This window comes from Periophthalmus magnuspinnatus, chromosome 4 (genome assembly GCF_009829125.3).
Source record: "Periophthalmus magnuspinnatus isolate fPerMag1 chromosome 4, fPerMag1.2.pri, whole genome shotgun sequence".
NCBI lineage: Eukaryota > Metazoa > Chordata > Actinopteri > Gobiiformes > Gobiidae > Periophthalmus > Periophthalmus magnuspinnatus.
The window spans coordinates 15,556,832-15,577,804 of NC_047129.1; the positions used below are offsets into that span (position 1 = coordinate 15,556,832).

The window sequence follows — 20,973 nt, forward strand, 5'->3', positions numbered from 1 at the left end:
CTTAGAATCTAGAGCATCCAATGGGTGATGAGCTCTGCCGATAATTTTGGCTCAGTATGTAGGGCTGATTTTGGTTACTTTCCCAAATTATGTCATTTTAATTTACTACAAACTCACCCACAGCCCTTTTAGGACAAATCTATAAGAAAGCTGTCCAGTCATGTTTTGCGCAACTATCCCTTTGTATTAAAGTGTTAAAATTAAGATTTTAGTTTATTTTTGAGGCGGCAGATTGATTGAAACAAAATATCGGCCTATTCTGGAGATTTAAGGCCTATATCCGATCGGCCTAATATATCTTTAATTCTTTATACCATTATTTTTCTAATTCTGTAGTGTAATGTTGTGGTTTCCATTTTTGTTTGAAATACCATGTGTCATTTGTTTTTTCAGGTAAACGAGTATCTGAAAGACATTTTGATCCAGGAGCAGAAAATGAGGGAAACTCAAAACACAGATCCAACTGGAGCTCCTCGGGTAAATAAATTTTATATAATTATAGAAATCTTGTATTGTTTTATTTATACTTATTTGTCTCAGACCTTAAAGTCCCAATGTCATTCTGTATCAGCTGTTTTGTCAGGCAGCCAGCCATATAATCCCAGATAACAGAAGCCATGTTATTGTTTGAGTTTCAGACCAAGAATAATTTCCGACTCAGCTAATGAGATAAAGAGACACACCAAGCGCCATGCTTAACATCACTTCATATTAAGATCCAGATCTCCTTTATCCACCATGATGACTTTACAAGCTCCTCATGTGCCTTAACTAATAGTTCAGAGCTTAACAGTGTAATTAAACCAGCAGGCGTATAGTGCAGGGTCAGTGCAGCCTGTAGTTTGTTGTGTTACATAACCAACTTTGCTCCGGGCAGTCCTAATGTCATATGACTGTGTTCAAAGTGTGCATGTGCAGGCATATATAGAAATGCCATTTACAAGAGACAGCTGGAGTGAACTCTGCTGAATTATTCACTGGTCTGGACTAAAGCTTTTGGTGCAGAGTAGTGTTTGCTTTAAAATTACTTTTTCTTTATTTAGGTACCTGAAATAATACTGCCAGACCCGTAAGGAATAAACACAGGGCGATATTATAACAGTGTATGCGTCCTTACATCACCACTAAGAACCACAGATTACAATGTTTTTGTTTTGTTGTTTTTTTTGTATTCTGTATTTTAAACAGGGCGCCCATGAAAAGGACAGTCTGAGTGCTTTCAACGGGCTCTCTCTGTATAAATAAATATAAATAAATAATTCTGGGATAGACAACAAAACACATGCAATAGGGTAATTCTACAGTTAAAGTTGTCCCGATGAAGATGGCATCCGAGGTATTGGAAAATGGGTCAAATGCAGAGGTAATTTTAAATAAAGCCTGTCCTCTGTCTTTGCTTTAAAAACATTAGAAATCTTAAAATATATTGTGTTCCTTTTTAGTGGTTGTTGTTCAAGTGAAGACAGGGCGTACCTCATACCTGTCATGACCATGTCTATATGTACAGTAGTGTGAACTTAATGAGTTATAGAAGTTATGTATACAGCTCAGATCTTACCATAGCACAGAAAAATAACAAAAAGTTCCCCTCTAGTACAAAGAAAAAGCGCCCACGATAAATATTGATCCCCAAAAATAATTGTTCCACCTATCTCATATTAAACAGTCGAGCGTACCACCTGGGACCATCTTACCATCTGTTTGTACTATTCTTGTGCCCTAATGTGGCACTGAAACTGTCTGACATACTTCCTCTCATGTGCTCAGCTGTAGGTTATTTTAAAGGGAATGTAGCTAAATGGATCTGAACAGCTTTTCATCAGAAACGTCCCTTGCTTCCTCATATGGCCTGAGTCATTATGTAACAGAAACATTACATTTCAAACAACATTTTTTTGTTCTTACACTTGAAAGTATCCCTTTGCTTTATATGTAGTGGGCAGACTATCCACTGTGATTGGTTGTTCACAATCCACTGCATTTATTAGAACAAGGACACTATCTTGTAGGTCAGTTTATTGATTGTTAGATATTGATAAATCATTAGTGACCAACATGAAGGACCATGAAGACAAAAGAGGTGAAGCTTTCTGTTAAGAATATCAGAGCATATAACCACCTTAGAAAATAACCTTTGTCAAGTCTTCATTTAAAGGTCCTATATTAATTTACTCTTGCGAGCTTTAAGCCATGTTAGAATATTGTTACCAAATCAAAAACACAAGCAGGGTTGTGTTTTGTTTCATTCTCACGTTTGAGTAATTCTTTATTATTAATCAGTCTATATCTCCAAAGCTCAAAATGCTCTGTTCCACCTTGTGATGTCATGTAGTTTCAGTTTTCAAATTAACAGCTACCTTTTTACCCTTTTGTTTAGTAGAGATTGGCAACTCCAGAGCTGAAGAGATTGACCGATATAGTTTTTTTATGGACGATGCTGATACCAATTATGTAAAATACAGCGCAACCGATGGCCAATAAAATCTGCTGATATTTCTGGGCCAATATGTAGGGCCGATTTTGAGTATTTATATAATTTATATTCACTACAAACTGGAGGCTCTTTTTTACCGCAAAACCATAAGAGCTGTTAAGTCATGTTTTTGTACAGCTATCTCTTTGTATAAAAAGTGTTCAAATAAAGCTTTGTGTGTATTTTTTTAGGAAGCAGATTGACCAAAACAAAATATCGGTCTAAGTCCAAATATCGGAGTGTTTTCCATTTGAAAGAAGAACTCAACCTAAATATGCAGGGTTTGTGTGTTAAACATGTGAATGAAACTAAACATAACTCCAAGTCTATTTGTGATGAGGAAACAACATTATAACATGTGTTTAACAATGTCAAAGCTGCTCTCTTGTATTTCAGCCCTCTTATGCATCTCTATCCACACATTTCCCCTTCCTCTGTTTTCAGTCTGACTGCAGTGTGAGTCATATATGCAGCCTGTGTGTCACTCAAATATCTTCCAGAATAACAGCAAACAGCAGTCGCTCAGAACAACACTAACGCAGGTCAACCTCCTGTTTTACTCCAAAGTGTCCTACAAAACAGCAGTGTGGGGGTGCTGCAAGGGCCAAACCAGGGCAAAGACGAAAGGCTAATCCTATAAGAAAATGCTGAGCCGCAGATTTCCTGGCCATGTCTGGAAGAAGGGAATAAAAAAAGAACATAGCTTTGTGTACTGCATGTTCATATCTACTCTCGCAGTAACAAGGTTTTGACTATTTGGGGAGGTTTTTATTTGAGAGATAATGCTATAATTTAAAGGACCATATTACACTATTTTCTGATGTATGTTATAATGTTATTTCCTCATCACAAACATACCTTTTTTGTTTCTATCAGACGTCTCAAAACAGAAACCACTCAGTTCCACCTTGTGATGTCATGTGGTAATATAGGAAGTGCTCCACTGTGTCTTTAAACTCCATACACCTTCACTAGCCTGGAATTGATTGCCAGGGCAATTCCAGGGCTGAACAAAAGGTAAAATGTAGCTGTTAACTTGAAAACTACTAGTTTGTGACAACACAATGTGGAACATTTTGAGATGTAGATGTTTGCGGATGTAGACAGACTGATAATAAAGGATTACTCAAATGTGTGAATGAAACAAAACACAACTCCAGGTATGTTTTGAAGAAGGTAACAACATTATAACATGGCTTAAAGCTCACAAGAGTCATTTTTGTGTAATACAAGACTTCCAAATGGCAAATATGTGCTTTGTGATCTTGATGAAAAAGGGACCTTCAGTGAACAGTTTTACTGAATCTGGTTAACGTTTGATTTAAAAAAAAAAAAAAGGCACTGTAGAAATAAGCATTCAACTAGTTGACTAAGTCGAAAAAGAATCACTGAGTCTGAGGATAGTCGATTAGTTGCAGCCCTACATATAACGTGTGTGTACTCACTTGTATACCATTATCACTGTATTCAGTTGCTTCTGTTTTTTAAAGTAGACTTATTCGGCAAAATCGACTTTTCAGAGCCTTTAGCCATATTATAGTGGTTTCCCCTTCTCATTTACCCTCTCGAAGTTGTTTTGAAGTGATTTGTTATTTTCAAGACAACATATTGCAAATCAATCTCCGTTTTCACTGTCAATGACCTACAGCCACTGCTCTCTACTTACTTACTTAATCGATGATACACGTAAGATTCAGCTGCGTCGCATAGTCATTTTGGTATAAATGAAAAACAATCTGCTCTCTCACACTAGCATGATTTGCCACTATCCATAGGACTCTCTGTTGTGATGAGGTTTACGGCATCGTCACCTCCCATTGAACCACAGTTTATTTAATGTCTAATGTGGAAATTAGCTGACTTGTTTCTTTTATTAAGTCATTTTAGATGAATATTGTCATTTAAAATGTGTAAATTATAACATAATGATCCACAGGTGTCATAGATTATAAGTGTATAGCAGGCTCAAGTACAATATGTCTGCTTTAAAATAAGCACTTTGTCATTGTGGTACTTTACTTTAAAATAAGCAGACTATGTTTTGCTTTCTACTAGTGCCAGTTTATCCCAGGCTTTTATAGCAGCTGTGGATTTATCATAAAAAAGCTCAGTGCAAAGTCACCATATTTGTCACAAGTCGCTTCCTTGCCTTTGAAGTCAAATTTGAGCCGTAGAATTTTGTGTGACACTTACATTTAGTTCTCTGATAACTTTTGGTAGAGAGGGAATTGAACAGCGGGAAACCCTTTTTTCTCTACAATCAGCTTACAAAGTTAGCACAAGCTGACATTTGGGCACCCTAATGCAATGTGATTGTCTTAACTTTTCAGTTTGAAAAGCATAGAAACTTTTTGGTTTTTCTTCAACTGCCACAAGCAACAGACATTTTCAAAACACTTTAAATAATGCCTCTTTACTTCTACCTCTTTACCTGAACCTTGTGTTGTGTCTCTCTGTTGCTGCCCTGTCTTGTTCTGCCAATTGCATTCCAAACTAATCTTGCACAAATGTTGTCTTTCTTCTTTTGCTTTGCTTTCACAGTCTCCAACCAAGTGGTACATGAAGCTTGTGCCTGTAAGTCAACTAATAAACGCTTTGCTGTTTTTTATGTGACCATATTAACCATCCTCCTTTGTGCTTGACCCCATCTGCTATATAAACCAAAGAGAAATGTTTTGTATCAGTTGCATGTAGCTGTATAAAACATTCAAACATTATTTTTACCATATCACTAAGACGCAACCAGTTCCATTTCAATCTATGTGAAGAAATTATAAAATAAAATAACAAAATGTGTTGTTTTTGCTCCCTTCGTCCCCCAGGCTCGCTACAGGAAAGAGCAGGGCGGCTCACAGCCAGTTCCCTGGATCCCTCCTGTGGACAACCTGCTCAAGGACAGCTCCGATGGCTCTGCTCTGGCCGCTCTGCTGCACTTCTACTGCCCTCAGCTGCTGCCATTGGAGGGTCAGCATTTTTTAGTTTTTTTTGTAATATTAGTTCAGTTGCATTCTTACTCTTGGGTCCTTTATGGGTCCTATAATGTCATCAATTCAAGCTCAAAGATTTAAGATAGACACCGGAGGAAATATGAGATTATAATGGGTGGCCAATTTTGATAAAAAGTTGAATACAATACTATATTTTAAACAACACAATGTTTGTTTTTGATTATTCCAGTGGTCATTGTTCGGGCAGTTGTATGGCAGTTCATCAGAAATGTGCCTGTAAATGTCCTGATCCACTGAAATTCTTCTAGTTGTCTGTTAATTTATTTTAATAGATGTTTTTTTTCATACAAAGGTTTAGTTTGTTTTCATATGTGCTCGCTAGTGGTCTTTCTCAGAGTGGCCTCATGATGTTGCTGTTACCCCAAAACCTCAGCTGACCGGACACATCACAGTAACATCACGTGACCACTCTGAGGATGACTGCTAGTGAGCAGTCGAAATTGTCAGGTATGAAAACAAACTAAAACTTGGTCTAAAAAAAAAAAAATCTATTAAAATTTATGTAAATGTCCTGGTTGAGTTAAAGTATTAAAACATAAATGGACTGTAAAAGTAAACACAAACATGCTGAAATATCACCTTATACCCTTGTTTAGAAGATCACACTGCAGGTTTCTGTTCTTATTATTGACAATACACTCACTTTGACCCATATTGTTTGTTTACATTTTAATATATATCGATGCAACTAAATTTCATACAAAAAACGGGTACAGTTAAAGATGATGAGAGAGGAAACATGATTATAGTTGTCCCTCATTCATGCGTGATAACTGTCTTTGCCTCTCCAGACATCTGCCTAAAGGAGAACATGACGTTGGCTGATAAACTCTATAACCTTCAGCTCATCCAGGATTTCTGCAAAGACAACTTAAACAGCTGCTGCCACTTTAGCCTCGAAGACATGCTGTACGCCTCCTCCACCATCAAGGTACACTTTTACTGTAACCTCACTCAAATTTCTTCTTCAAATTTCAACAGACCGCAAAATGCTCATTACAGCAGAGCAGATAATGCGGTGTCTTTATTACAAGAATCAAAATACTGTGTTTGCATAGTGTACACGGTAGTTATAGGATATTGCTTGTAAAGATTGTAATTGCTATATTCGTGCTGATGAAAGGAAGTCACTAGGCTGCTGTACATGTTACATAACTGCTTAAAGGTCCAATTTAAGGCTAAATTGACTCATGTGAGCTTTTAGACATGACAAGAAACAACATTATAACATAGATCAGAAAACAGTGCAATGAGCGCCCTTTAACTGTAGTTTGACTTGTGTCTTGATTTTAAATCATGTACTGTTTTACTCCGCTGTAAAAATAGAATTATATAACCGTGGTTTAGTATACTACCAATGAGAATACAAGATGTTTTCGAGTGTTCAGGGAGAGGTTGAAACTGGAGAAACGAACAGCTCTTGGAGCCCAGTGTGGTGACACAAGCGGCGGAAAAATAGACTCAACCCTCGGCTTTTTCCTGACCACACACTGGAGACAATTACACAGTTCTTCTACTTTGGTTTTTCCCTAATTTCTATTTGCACTTTCCCATTCTCAGATGAAATTTCACATTGTCTTTCTATTTTTTGGCTTGGAATCTGACTATTTTATTCAGATTTTGTTGATCCAGTTATTCATTTGCTCATGTAGCCATCATTTCCCACCCCCTATTCATTCTAGTGGTAGTGGGTGACTATGGGTGCGTATTGCAGTAGTTATAGAAGGAACAGTGAAGTAGACCTTTGATGTTGGGCTGTATGTATAGTCAAATGATTATTTCATTTGGATTATAAGGAACCATTGAAGTCATGGAGGGAATTAGCTAGGGTGACCAGATTTTCAGAATCAAAAACTGGGACACATCCGCTCTAGTCATTTTCAAGCATGTTTTTCTGTATTTTGGCTGAATAAATACAAGTTTATGCCCCTCTTTACTTTTGGCTGGTGTCAAATTGGTAAAAAAAATAGGGACACTTGGGACATTTCTTGTGTAAAACTGGAACAAATAAATGGTTTTGGATAAATCTGCTGGTACAGGGAACACAGGGCTCAAAACAGGGACTGTCCCTGTTTACTAGTATATTTCTATATTTGTTACTGCATAAACCTACTGTGATTTTGTGAGTGCACTTTGGGTCAGCTATTTATAAAGATGGTTAAAAAGTGTTGAGAGCTTTCCCAGCATCACACCTCGCCCTCTTTTACTCCATCACTTTACAAGACTGTTTAATCGACTCAAAATGTTTTTTAGTTTCTAGTTTTAGTTTTAGTTTTAGTTTAGTTTCTAGCCAAATGTAACAGGACTGGTTCATACGCACAGAAAGAAGCAAGTTTGTGTTTACAGAAGCTGTGATGGTCAGAGTACCCAAAGATAGTATTTCACAAGTATCTGCCCCTCAAAGAGAAAGAGGAGGAGAAACCCTTGGTGAACAAACCTACAATTTACTTACTAGAGACAGAGATAAGAGGCAATTATCAATCTGCCAAGTAACTTAAAAAGACAGCAACACAGCCAGCTATCTAATTATCCCAGCAGCACATTAAACTGGTGTTCCAGAGGTGCAGTTTCTAACTACCTCTGTGCACGAGTGGAAGCTACCTAATTTAAAACCGGTGATCTTTGAGTGAACTGATACAAAGAATCAAAGCTAACCAGTAGGCCCAGTATTTCAAACCAGAATACAGGTCACTGAATGGCCAGCTGTCGCTACAAGCATATTTTTCACATTTTGACTGAACAACTTTGATTTCAAAATGTGCTGGTGTTATGCTTTTTGAAATGGAGAGTATTTTTTCTGCTGAGCAAGAATAAACACGTTTGCTAAAAATGTAATGAGACAGGTAAGCGAATGGATGGACTCCTATCTTTATTGTAGTAACATTCTGTAGCTGACCAACTGACAGACATTGTACATGAAAGGAAGAGCTTTTGCGGTGTTGTGCTGACATCATAGTCTTCAGGGATAATACAATTCCTAGTGGGTAGAGTTACAGCCGCTCAGCAGTGCAGGCAGAACAGCATACCGAACGAACCGTTTAATTTCTGTAACCTTGACCCACTTTCAGGCGGGCACACCCTGAGAAGCTCTGTGCCACGGCGCAGACACTAATGGAAAGACCTTATTATAGAGACTGCACCAAAAGAGGCACAGCAGTGTGTGAGGTGTTTATGTGGAAGAAAACTGAGAATGGAAAAGAGACAAGGAAGTGTAAGGAATTAGTTCATGTTAAGAGGATATTTATTCACACATGTTTGAGTAATCCTGGTTTATTAGTCTGTCCACGTCTGCAAAGCTCAAAACGTTCTGTTCCACCTTGCGATGTCATGAAGCGGTAGTTTTTAACAGCTACTTTTTACCTTTTGTTCAGTAGAGATTGGCAATTCCAGGGATGAAATTATCCAAATGATTCTAGTGAAGGCGTGTGGAGTTTAAAAACACAGTGGAGCACTTCCTGTATTAAAATATGACATGACAAGGTGGAGTGTTTTCCGTTTGAGAGAAGAACTCAGCCTAAATATGCAGGGTTTGTGTGTTAAACGTGCGTGGATCAAACAAAACACAACTCAAGGTATGTTTTTATGAGCAAACATTAGAACATAGATCAGAAAGTAGCGTAATATGGGCCCTCTAAGCTACTATATGACTTATTTGCACTACATTGTGATAATGATAACTCTATTTTGATGTTAGGAAAATGCTTGATACTAAATACCATTTCTGATACTGTAGTGATCCTCAGTAACACCCCTTTTTATACAACAGAATGTATAAAGAGCTTTTTCTTCAATATGATTATGTGTTCTTGTCCTAGTTGTGAAAGAGATCAAGACCATTGAAAAACTATACTCTAACTTTGTCCTGTTTATGCACTTTGTATTTAGTATCGACACTTGTTCAAGAGTATCTGGTTTTGATACTAGTTTCAGTATCGATTAATATCTGGATCTTCTGCTGATTCATTTTCCTAACCTATGTAATTGCGATGGGATAAGATTCACTCACACACTCCCCATCGATAAATCACAACATGCATTAGTCGAAGCTATTCTCTCCTACGGAACATGAGGCTGTAGTAAATCATGTCAACACACACCCATTTACCCTTCATTTAATTAATACACACATCTAAATTACTATCTGTGGGATCCAGGGGAGGGAAATGAGATTCACTCTGAGGGTGCACAAGCACAAGCTGTTTCCTGAGGAAGTTTTCTGCCCAGGCTCTCAGGTTATTAGTGCAATTGATTTTTATAGGCTCTCCATAAATTGTGTGAAGCTTATACATAATTTTATATGTGTCTTGAAAACATTGCATATAATAGATTCTAACTCATAATAAAAATACTTAATGCCAGTTTTCAGTAAGAAAAAAATGAAATTAGTCATTTCTAACCCTCAGTGATATGAATGCTTGAGGTTCAAAGGTTCAGACTTGAGAGTTTTTCTGTTAAATGACGATGATTAAAAGTGTGTGTTGTTTATTTTCTGAAATTTATATTTAAAAAAATGCCTTGCCTTGCCTAAAAAAATTTTGTTTTATTTTATTTAGTTTTTTAGTAAGACAAAATAAAATAGAAAATTTTGATTGATAAATATGAGGATTTAAATTTTTTCTTCTCTTAGCCAGCCCAAGCTTTTGATTTTTTTTTTGTTTTTAACATGGACACAGAGAGACATTTGGCAAAGGTTTAAAGGAGAGGATGATGTGATGTCTGCTGGTCTTAGATCCTTTAATCAACCCTTTAGCCAATGGTGTCTGACATCAATGCTCTCTGAATGCTCGGTGCATATGGGCCTGCACTTAGCCCTATATAATAAATTATTAGTAATATGATGGGGCACCCGAATATATATATGTACTGTGTTAAATATTTAAACCCATTAGTTAATTTGAAGTACTCACCTGCCAAGTGCATACATTTAACCCACATATACCAGCAGGAGTGGGGGCTTTCTACCATTTGTCCGAAGTGGATTAGGTTTTCAAACCCCTCACCCCTTCAATCCACTCAACCCTGAGCTCCACGCCATTAATCACCAATCAGATTCCAGGTCTAGTTTCATCCTAACAGGGACAGGATGAAATATGCAAACACCAACTCAATATCTGGCAACGCAGCAGACCTGGCAACACACGTGGCAGGAGTCAGTGTGCTGGTGCAGTGACTATTACAGATGGAGTGTGTGACAGTGTTCAGTGTTGCATTAAGATAACCTTGCCACATGGTGTGTCAGTAGTTTACATTCTGGCAGAGAGAAGGCAGGTTGTGTCAGAGGTTTCTTCAATGGTTGGATGGATTTTAGGAGGTCAGTCTTTACATTTTGCTCTTCTTTAAAAATGCTAGATTGTTTTACTTCTATATTTTACTTGTCTACATCTTATTTTTTTAAATTTTGTGATTCAGTTATAGGTCAAAATACCTTAAAAAGCATGCACTATTACTGTAAGCAAGCTTGCCTCTCCACAGATCTGAGTTGCAAGTTGGACTGTTGATGACACCTGCTTGTTTCTGTGAAGATTGATAAGTTAAATGCTGTACTGTGGAATACTCAAAACAATAGCATCTCTACGGAGGCATGCAGGTGGCAGACCATTCATCAGAAAAGGTACACAGTGCAGCTTTAATTTGATTGTTGAAATGTGAAAAAAAAATCTCTATATGAGCTTTTTTATCTCATTTTTCAACCACAGATTTGGACGTGAAGTTGCTGCACTGAGACAGCAGCAGGGGACATAAATAGTTAATTGTGCTATAAAATTCAAAAGGTGCTGCAGTAAGGGCTATTGTAAAATGCCATAATCGTTATTAATTGTTTCTGCCCTAAACTGTGAGTTATTACGGGATATAGTCAGCATGTTGCAGATATCATTTTGATGTAGGGAGCGTGTCCTGGGGCGAGCTCAGTAGAACAGAATTTCGCTGATGGAGTGATTCAGGTATGTTTGGAGCTGAGCCATGCACCATTGTCTTTGTCTGGAAACAGTGTAGACGGGGAGGGGGTGTGTTCCCTCAAGGTCGCTCCGGTGCGGCTCTGCTCATTTTGCACGTGTACCGGGTTCTATTGGTTTTTGATCTTATTATATTCCAGCATTTTTATATACAGCAAGCAACTGATACCTCTTTGTTAAGATTAGTAGGTAGTAATGTTGTAGCAACTGCAGGTCTAATTAGTATTTCAATTTTGCATAGTGTTTGTAGCTCTGACTCACAGGTGTTCAAAATGTGTGTACTCTTGCCTTATATGCAATGGGAAAAAATATAATTGTTTGCAGTGGTTTACTATAGTTAACAACCTACTGTATTCTGACCTGCTTTTTACATGGCCTGACTCTGCAGTGCAGCGTTCTGATTCAGTTTGGATGTCCTGTTTTAATGATACAAAATAGAATGAATAGTTGACCTCAGTTCTCCAAAGCAGGTTAATACCTCAATCACTTGATGAGTATCACCACAAGTCTGGCCACTGTTGTAAGGGCTAAGCTAGGACATATTACTGTAGATACAACTGAAAATTACATACACCTTTTTTTAATTACTTCTTAAAATTTTGCACAAGCATGGATTTTTTTAAGGAAAGCAAATTATGATTCTTCAGTGAACGTTTAATACCATGTTTGCATCTGTAATGTAGAGCAGCATCAGCCATGTTACACACACTGCTGCATAAAATAGATGAGGTTAACAGAGCCCTCTGCTGGACAGAACCATTCAGTGACCAGTTTCTGTGGTGTGGTTGCTTGAGGTATTTTTAATTTTGTAGGTGTCATGTTATAATAATATATTTTTGTATTTTTTGTATTTTTTCTCTTTCTTCACAGAATAACTACCTGGTGTTCATGGCAGAGCTATTTTGCTGGTTTGAAGTTGTTAAGCCATCTTTTGTGCAGCCAAGGAGTCTGGAAAGCAATGGTAAAGGTTTGGTCTCTTACAATGCAATGAGAATGTTAGGATGAAAATGATCAAACTCGTAATTTCGTGTAACTTTCTTCTGACTCTAGAGCCATCATCACTGTTAAAGGATGTGCCAGTAGTCCCTATTTCTAAGGCGACCAAGAGGAGCTTCATGGAAAGACCTCCCAGCCCAGAAAGACCAAGGTAATTTCTATTTGATTAGTGTGATCGTAGTAATAAGACTGTAACAACCCTACCTAACTCTGTTTTCTCCGATTGTACAGTTTACCACTCCGACCTCAGCCACGGAACTCAGGTGAGATAAAATTAGTGTATAAACAACATTTTTGCACTGTAGTTTTAAATATTAAAGAATCAAATAATATTTTGTCTGATCTTCAAGGAGAGATCAAGAGGTCTACCTCAATGTCTTTTGTTGATGGGAACCTTGGCACCTGGCCCAAAGAGAAAAGGTTTGTAACATGACCTATTTCCTTGTTGCTCTGCTCTGACATGCAGTCTTGCTGTCTTCATCCTAACAACATGTGTGATTGTAATTTTTCCAGGTCAGGGCCTTATGGGGTGTCTTTTGATATCCCATTTGACAAAGAAGACTCCTCCCCTGCTCCTAACCTCTCTACACGAGGCATGGTGCGGTCTGTCAGCACAGATGATGGCTCTGGTTTTAAAGTACACAACCTTCCTCGAGGGATGAAACGTAACTTGTCATTCCAGCCGGTAAACGGGCAGAGTATTGGTATTGAGGAGGAGGGTTGTCCCGACAGTCTTTGCAGCATGGAGCAGGGAAGACCAGCTTTTCCAAATGGACATGGCAACGCAATGAGAAAATCGCCTTCAATGGAGGACGCCCTGCTGTTAATCCAGAGCCCTAGCAGACCCCCGGTGGAAGGGATCAACAGTGGGTTCTTCTTACACAGTCAGGATCGTGGAGCTGCAGTCGGAAGCTTGGAGCCAGTTTCGGAGTCAGATTCCAAAACTACGGATACTGCAGAGGTGGATACTGGTATTCACATCCATACTGAAGATATGCTGGATGAAGACTCTTCTTTGAAGGATTGCTCTATGAATATGGACCTTGATATGGACACTCCCAGCCCTAGTCCGAGCAATCAGAGCAAGTCTCCCTCAGGGGTGAAGATGACAAGTTTTGCAGAGCAGAAGATGAAGAAGGTCACTCCATCTGCACCCGATTCAGGGCGGGGCAGTAGCAGCTCTATAAAGACCCCTCCGGAGGGCTCAGAATTTGGGTTACCTTTGTCTGTCTCCTGGGCTCCTACTCCTGAGCACAGCCCTGTCCATCTTCAACAAACCATTCTCTCTCCCATCACGAAGACAACCCCCTCCCCTGTTCAGCTCCCACCCAATGACCCCGCTCAGGTTATGGCCACTGAGATGGTTCAGCTGAGGATTCGTCTAGAGGACAAACGTAAAGCGATTGAAGCACAGAAGAAGAAAGTAGAGGCTGCTTTCACTAGACATCGGCAAAAGATGGGTCACTCTGCATTCCTCAATGTTATGAAGAGGAAGGGAGATGGAGCTGCTAGTTCCGAAGAGGAATTAGGAAAGACAGCAAGTCCCACATTCAAATTTGGAAGGAGCAAAACAGACACGCCTGATGGAGCAGAGCAAAGCAACACTAGCTCATGTTGGACCAAGTCACCCGGTTCTGGAGAGGAAGGAGTCCAGAGCCATCCTCAGATCACAGAAGTAGACTTTACAGAATACACTCGTTCTATTGAAAAACTCAACCATTCCCTGGCTTTCCTCCAGTCTGAGATGCAGCGACTGTCCCAACAGCAGGAAATAATCATGGCCATGAGGGGGCAGCAACAGGCCTGGGTCATACCTCAATCTCACACAAATACCCAAAAACACAACCGCAGCGGAGCCGTCACGCGATCCTCTGGCCCGTCTTCGCCTGTAGACTCCCCACGTTTCACTCACCGATCACCCACCAGCATCAAGCGCAAATCTGCCTCTTTCCACTCCCGCAATCCACGCACAGCTCGCCCTAATGAACTCAAGCTAGCCCCCTACAACCGCGTGTTAACCGCCCCGCAGTCTGTAGACAGCATCCCCAGGCTACGCCGCTTTTCTCCTTGCCAGCCCTTAGCGAGTTCTTTTGTATACATGGGGGAGAAGCCAGTGTCTGCCAATGCAAAGATGGCAGAGAAAACTAAAGAAATGGAGTCAATTCTTAGTCGGGGGAAGGTGCATAATGGTAAGAGTGCCGCCAAATCACTTCCCACGTCCCCCAACAAAGTGAACATTAGAGAGTTAGATTTAATCCATGAAGCTATTAACTATGCTTCCAGTGATATTGAGACAGAGCTAGAGGTTTCAAAGCCCGTTCTTGAGTCCACATTGTCTGAAGTCCTTTCTCACCCGGTTGTGGAAAGTTTCACTATGTCACCTGCAGAATTACCCCCAGAGTTGGACCCCTCAGTCCAAGCAAAGAGCAACCTTATTGAGGTGCCTCTGTCTGTAGTGAAGTCATTAGAAGATCTTGCCCTAGAAGATGCCCTAGATCCTCAGCCTGGTTCTGGGGACAGCCTGGAGGAGGATCAGAAAACATGTCGGGGATTTTTCTTCAAGGTACATTGGGGGTTTTTTTGGGTTTTTTTTTTTCCAGATCTTTAATTTCTACGCTACCGTAATGAACGACTAAGAGTTAATTTGGAGTTAATTTTGAAACATTAAAAAGTATTTCTTTTTGTTACCAATTTCAATAATCTCAGTGAATCTAAAGTTTATTTTATCAAGAAGGAATGTCTTTTTTTTTGCATTTAAAGTATTTTATTATTGAAAAAGAGTAAATTATAATCACATTTTACTGAAGAAAGGCATACATTTGATTTGGAGAGTTGAAAGATCGTACTATTAATTACACAAATATATATTGTATGCTTTTAGGAGCTAAAATATCTTTAAAAATAGGCTGACTGAGCTGAGTATGTACTCTATATTTATTATAATCAGGCCTCTAGCTTAATGCAGTCTGAAGTCTGCATTGATGTAGGTCAGGAAACTGGGGCTACTGTGAATAATTCAAGTACAGCTGTAGAGATGTTATTTCATTTAGGAAAAGAAGCATGGATACAACTGGATCAGAGATGCATTTAAAAGTGATTTCAGATGGGACATGTTACTAAGAAGAAGATGCCAAACTAAAATGTTAGATTGACTATTAAATGTAAATATTGTAGTATTCTAGTGTAAGGAAATATGCCAAAAACAGGCCAGTAACTCAGAATAGGACCTTCACACCAGCTTGTCAGCATAGCAACCGAGTCTCACATACAAAAGTAGTTACGTTAACAACAACACAAACAGTCCATCCATCCATCCATCCATTTTCTTCCGCTTATCCGGGCCGGGTCGCGGGGGCAGCAGTCTAAGCAGGGACTCCCAGACTTCCCTCACCCCAGACATGTCCTCCAGCTCCTCCGGTGGGACCCCAAGGCGTTCCCAGGCCAGCCGAGAGACATAGTCCCTCCAGCGTGTCCTGGGTCTTCCCCGGGGCCTCTTCCCGGTGGGACATGCCCAGAACACCTCCCTAGGGAGGCGTCCAGGAGGCATCCTAAGTAGATGCCCGAGCCACCTCAGCTGGTTCCTCTCGACGTGTAGGAGCAGCGGCTCTACTCCGAGCTCCTCCCGTGTGACCGAGCTCCTCACCCTATCCCTAAGGGTGCGCCCGGCCACCCTGCGGAGGAAGCCCATTTCAGCCGCTTGTATCCGCGATCTTGTCCTTTCGGTCATTACCCAGAGCTCATGACCATAGGTGAGGGTAGGAACGTAGATTGACCGGTAAATCGAGAGCTTCGCCTTCCGGCTCAGCTCCTTCTTTACCACAACGGACCGATACAGCGACCGCATCACTGCAGACGCTGCACCGATCCGCCTGTCAATCTCCCGCTCCATCCTTCCCTCACTCGTGAACAAGACCCCGAGATACTTGAACTCCTCCACTTGGGGCAGAGACTCACCACCCACTCGGAGAGAGCAAACCACCTTTTTCCGGTCGAGAACCATGGCCTCGGATTTGGAGGAGCTGATTCTCATCCCAGCCGCTTCACACTCGGCTGCAAACCGCCCCAGTGCCTGCTGCAGGTCCTGGCTCGAAGAAGCCATCAGGACAACATCATCTGCAAACAGCAGAGATGAAATCCTGTGGTTCCCAAACCAGGCCCCCTCCGGCCGCTGGCTGCGCCTAGAAATTCTGTCCATAAATATAATGAACAGAACCGGTGACAAAGGGCAGCCCTGGCGGAGTCCAACATGCACTGGGAACAGGTCTGACTTACTGCCGGCAATGCGAACACAGCTCCTGCTCCGGTCATACAGGGACCGGACAGCCCTTAGCAAAGAGCCCTGGACCCCATACTCCCAGAGCACCCCCCAAAGGACACCACGAGGGACACGGTCGAATCCAGATCCACAAAACACATGTAGACTGGTTGGGCATACTCCCATGAGCCCTCGAGGACCCGATGGAGAGTATAGAGCTGGTCCAGTGTTCCACGACCAGGACGAAAACCACACTGCTCCTCCTGAATCCGAGGTTCGACTATCGGTCGAATTCTCCTCTCCAGTACCCTGGAATAGACCTTACCGGGAAGGCTGAGGAGTGTGATTCCCCTGTAATTGGAACACACCCTCCGGTCCCCCTTCTTATACAGAGGGACCAGCACCCCGGTCTGCCATTCCACAGGCACTGTCCCCGACCGCCACGCGATGTTGCAGAGACGTGTCAACCAAGACAGCCCCACAACATCCAGAGACTTGAGGTACTCAGGACGGATCTCGTCCACCCCCGGAGCCTTGCCACCGAGGAGCTTGCCAACCACCTCAGTGACTTCAGCCAGGGTGATGGACGAGTCCGCCTCTGGGTCCCCAGTTTCTGCTTCCTCCTCGGAAGACGTGACAGTGGGATTGAGGAGATCCTCAAAGTATTCCTTCCACCGCCCGACAACATCCCCAGTCGAAGTCAGCAGCTCTCCACCCGCACTGTAAACAGTGTTGGTGAAGCACTGCTTCCCCCTCCTGAGGCGTCGGACGGTTTGCCAGAATCTCCTTGAGGCCGTCCGATAGTCCTCCTCCATGGCCTCCCCGAACTCCTCCCAACCCCGAGTTTTTGCCTCTGTGACTGCCCGAGCCGCGGCACGCTTGGCTCGCCGGTACTCATCAGCTGCCTCAGGAGTCCCACGAGCCAACAAGGCTCGATAGGACTCCTTCTTCAGCTTGACGGCATCCCTTACTTCCGGTGTCCACCACCGGGTTCGGGGATTGCCGCCGCGACAAGCACCACAGACCTTACGACCACAGCTACGAGCAGCCGCATCGACAATAGAGGTGGAGAACATGGCCCACTCGGACTCCATGTCTCCAACCTCCCCCGGGATCAGGGAGAAGCTCTCCCGGAGGTGGGAGTTGAAGACCCCTCTGACAGAGGGCTCCGCCAGACGTTCCCAGCAGACCCTCACAATGCGCTTGGGCCTGCCAGGTCTGTCCGGCTTCCTCCTCCGCCAGCGGATCCAACTCACCACCAGGTGGTGATCAGTTGACAGCTCAGTCCCTCTCTTCACCCGAGTGTCCAAGACACGGGGTCGGAGGTCAGATGACACGACAACAAAGTCGATCATCGACCTCCGACCTAGAGTGTCCTGGTGCCACGTGCACCGATGGACACCCTTGTGCTCGAACATGGTGTTTGTTATGGACAAGCTGTGACTAGCACAGAAGTCCAATAACAAAACACCGCTCGGGTTCAGATCGGGGAGGCCGTTCCTCCCAATCACGCCCCTCCAAGTGTCACTGTCATTACCCACATGGGCGTTGAAGTCCCCCAGGAGAACAACGGAGTCCCCGGTTGGTGCACTATCTAGTACCCCTCCCAGGGACTCCAAGAAGGCCGGGTACTCTGCACTGCTGTTTGGCCCGTAGGCCGACACAACAGTGAGAGACCTGTCCCCGACCCGAAGGCGCAGGGACGCGACCCTCTCGTTCACCGGAGTGAACCCCAACACGCAGCGGCTGAGCTGTGGGGCAATGAGCAAGCCCACACCAGCTCGCCGCCGCTCCCCGCGGGCAACGCCAGAGAAATGGAGAGTCCAACCCCTCTCAAGAAGTTGGGTTCCAGAGCCCAAGCTGTGCGTGGAGGTGAGGCCGACTATATCTAGCCGGTAACGCTCAACCTCCCGCACAAGCTCAGGCTCCTTCCCCCCCAGCGAGGTGACATTCCATGTCCCCAGAGCTAGTCTCCATGTCCGGAGATCCGGTCGTCGAGGTCCCCGCCTTCGACTGCCGCCCGGATCTCTCCGCACCCGCCCCTCATGGCTCCTCCCGCAGGTGGTGAGTCCACGGGAGGACGGCCCCACGTCGTTCCTTTGGGCTGGGCCCGACCGGGCCCCGTGGGGAAAGGCCCGGCCACCAGGCGCTCGCTGCCGAGCACCCACCCCAGGCCTGGCTCCAGGGTGGGGCCCCGGTAATGCCAGTCCGGGCGACGTAACTGGCCTCGTTGTTTCTCTCACAAACAGTGAGTAGAACAACAAAACGTGTCAACTCTGAACTTAACACAAAATATCAGATCATTACAATATTGTATCTATCCCATTACAAAATAATATCATAAATTAAATAACATTTGTTTGTCTTATGCTATTCAGGAGGATGGGAAGGCTGAGGAGAACATGGCCCAGAAGAGAGCAGCTCTAATGGAGAAAAGGATGAGACGAGAAAAAGAAAGTCAACAGAGAAAGATTCAACTAGAGGCTGAGCTGGAGCAGAAGAAAGAGGAAGCACGGTGTGTACAAAATAGTTTGGCATTGGGTTATCTTTGTAAGAATTGGGCTAAAAATATATATTCTCTTTTCAACAAATACCTCTACTAACAAGATAATACAATACACAACTACTACAAATCACAACAATATTTGCTTTTGAGTTGTGCTTGTGCCACAGAGCAGCCTAATATAAACCAATAGATTTTAAACTATTTATTTCATCCACCAATGCTGATGAACATAGCTTTAGTTCGAGTGTGTGTCTTGTATCAGTTTACGTGCACAACAAAATCTGATTATTGTCTGATTTCTGACTTTGAAGATTATTTAAATGACAAGCAAATTGCTAAATCAGACGTGAAGAATCAGAGGAACCATGATCAGATGATTTTGCGTTGCTGTTTACATGGCAATTTAATAGTCTTATACCTCCAGAAATGTGATAATAATGAGATTTGAATTTTGCTTTAACGAGATTGCCTAAAAATCTTACTAAAAGTCATCACGCAAATCTTTATTGCATCGTTAGTTAGGAGGCGGAAGAACAATCAAACATATGTGTATCTTACTCTTGTCTATTTCATGCGTAGTATCAAAGCGGAGGAGGAGCGCATCAGGAAGGAGGAGGACAAGGCCAGGAAGGAATTCATAAAGCAGGAGTATCTGAGGAGGAAGCAGCTGAAACTCATGGAGGACATGGAGACACTCATCAAACCTCGGACACAGAGACGGGGACGGCCCAAGTCTATCCACCGGGACAATCTGGAGTCTCCTAAAACACCTGTCAGGGCTGCCACAGGTAACCATAGAAACAGTGAGAGGAAATTCACAGTCATTTACTTGTCCAATCAGACTATTTTTGTTTTTTTAATGGATTGTTAAAAAGTGTGCTGACGTATCACAATTACACTGCTTGTTCACTATAATTAATAAGTAATTGAATAATGCTTTATCTAAAAAAAAAAAAAGCCTTTTATTTCTTATATTTGTGGTATTTTTTATATTACATGTTAACAGCAATGTCTCGTTTCAGTGTGCAGCTTGTCATTGGCTTCACTCAATCAAGTGGATGACAGCGAAAAGAGAGTTCCAAGGTAAGACCTTTAAAAATGAAACAACAAAGTAATTACACTACACAATAAAGTAATTCCAGAAAGGTTTATCTTGCACTTTTATAATCTTTGATACTGAGTAATGGATTGTGTAGTTATTCTTACAGCATGGTCTCTGGTCTTTTTATATTTGTCTTTCAAAGCCAGTTTCTGCATTTGTCAAATTTTAAAGTCTAACTTTTCTTGTGTATTGTCATCTATTATCTTACCCTCTATTCTTACCTGACACTCAGAAGTGCCAGTTTAGCCTCTGTCAGTCTCTTCTACTTTCTGCGTTCTCCTAAAAAGAGACGAAGGAGGTTAGTTTGCTCTTATGAATGTAAGCTAAAGGTATGGCCTGCTTCTTGCACAAATAACAGTTTCTGCTATTGTTTTATTAGGGGTTCATGTGCCTTTAATAAAATTGAGTTTTTTTATTATTATTTCATATACTTCAACAACACCTTCCACCAATCATAAGTCACCAAATAACACTTACTCCCTGCCCTTTATATTATGCAACTGTGGTATTTTAACCCAAGTGTATTTTCTCTCTCTAGTATTGTACATTCACCTGCTTGTTTCACAATGAGAAATAACTATTGTAATTTTACCTTTTTATTTATTTATTTACTAATTGCTTCATCCCTGCACATAATGCTTGTACGCTTTGCTATTTGCCACGTGCAAGAACCACAAAA

General features: G+C 41.8%; 1 protein-coding gene across 2 annotated transcripts in view; it reads left to right on the top strand.

The window, feature by feature from the left end:
- camsap2a (calmodulin regulated spectrin-associated protein family, member 2a) overlaps nucleotides 1-20,973 on the top strand; it is a 40,038-nt gene that overhangs the window by 16,635 nt on the left and 2,430 nt on the right. Inside the window, exons 4-14 of one of the 2 annotated variants that reach the window (XM_033965448.2) lie at nucleotides 394-477; nucleotides 5,296-5,437; nucleotides 6,273-6,412; nucleotides 12,306-12,402; nucleotides 12,486-12,582; nucleotides 12,663-12,694; nucleotides 12,782-12,851; nucleotides 12,945-14,994; nucleotides 19,065-19,201; nucleotides 19,772-19,980; nucleotides 20,215-20,275. In XM_033965448.2, coding sequence (XP_033821339.1) covers nucleotides 394-477; nucleotides 5,296-5,437; nucleotides 6,273-6,412; nucleotides 12,306-12,402; nucleotides 12,486-12,582; nucleotides 12,663-12,694; nucleotides 12,782-12,851; nucleotides 12,945-14,994; nucleotides 19,065-19,201; nucleotides 19,772-19,980; nucleotides 20,215-20,275 — 3,119 coding nt within the window. The remainder of the gene's footprint in view (nucleotides 1-393; nucleotides 478-5,295; nucleotides 5,438-6,272; nucleotides 6,413-12,305; nucleotides 12,403-12,485; nucleotides 12,583-12,662; nucleotides 12,695-12,781; nucleotides 12,852-12,944; nucleotides 14,995-19,064; nucleotides 19,202-19,771; nucleotides 19,981-20,214; nucleotides 20,276-20,973) is intronic. The other variant, XM_055221438.1, reaches the window with a different exon arrangement.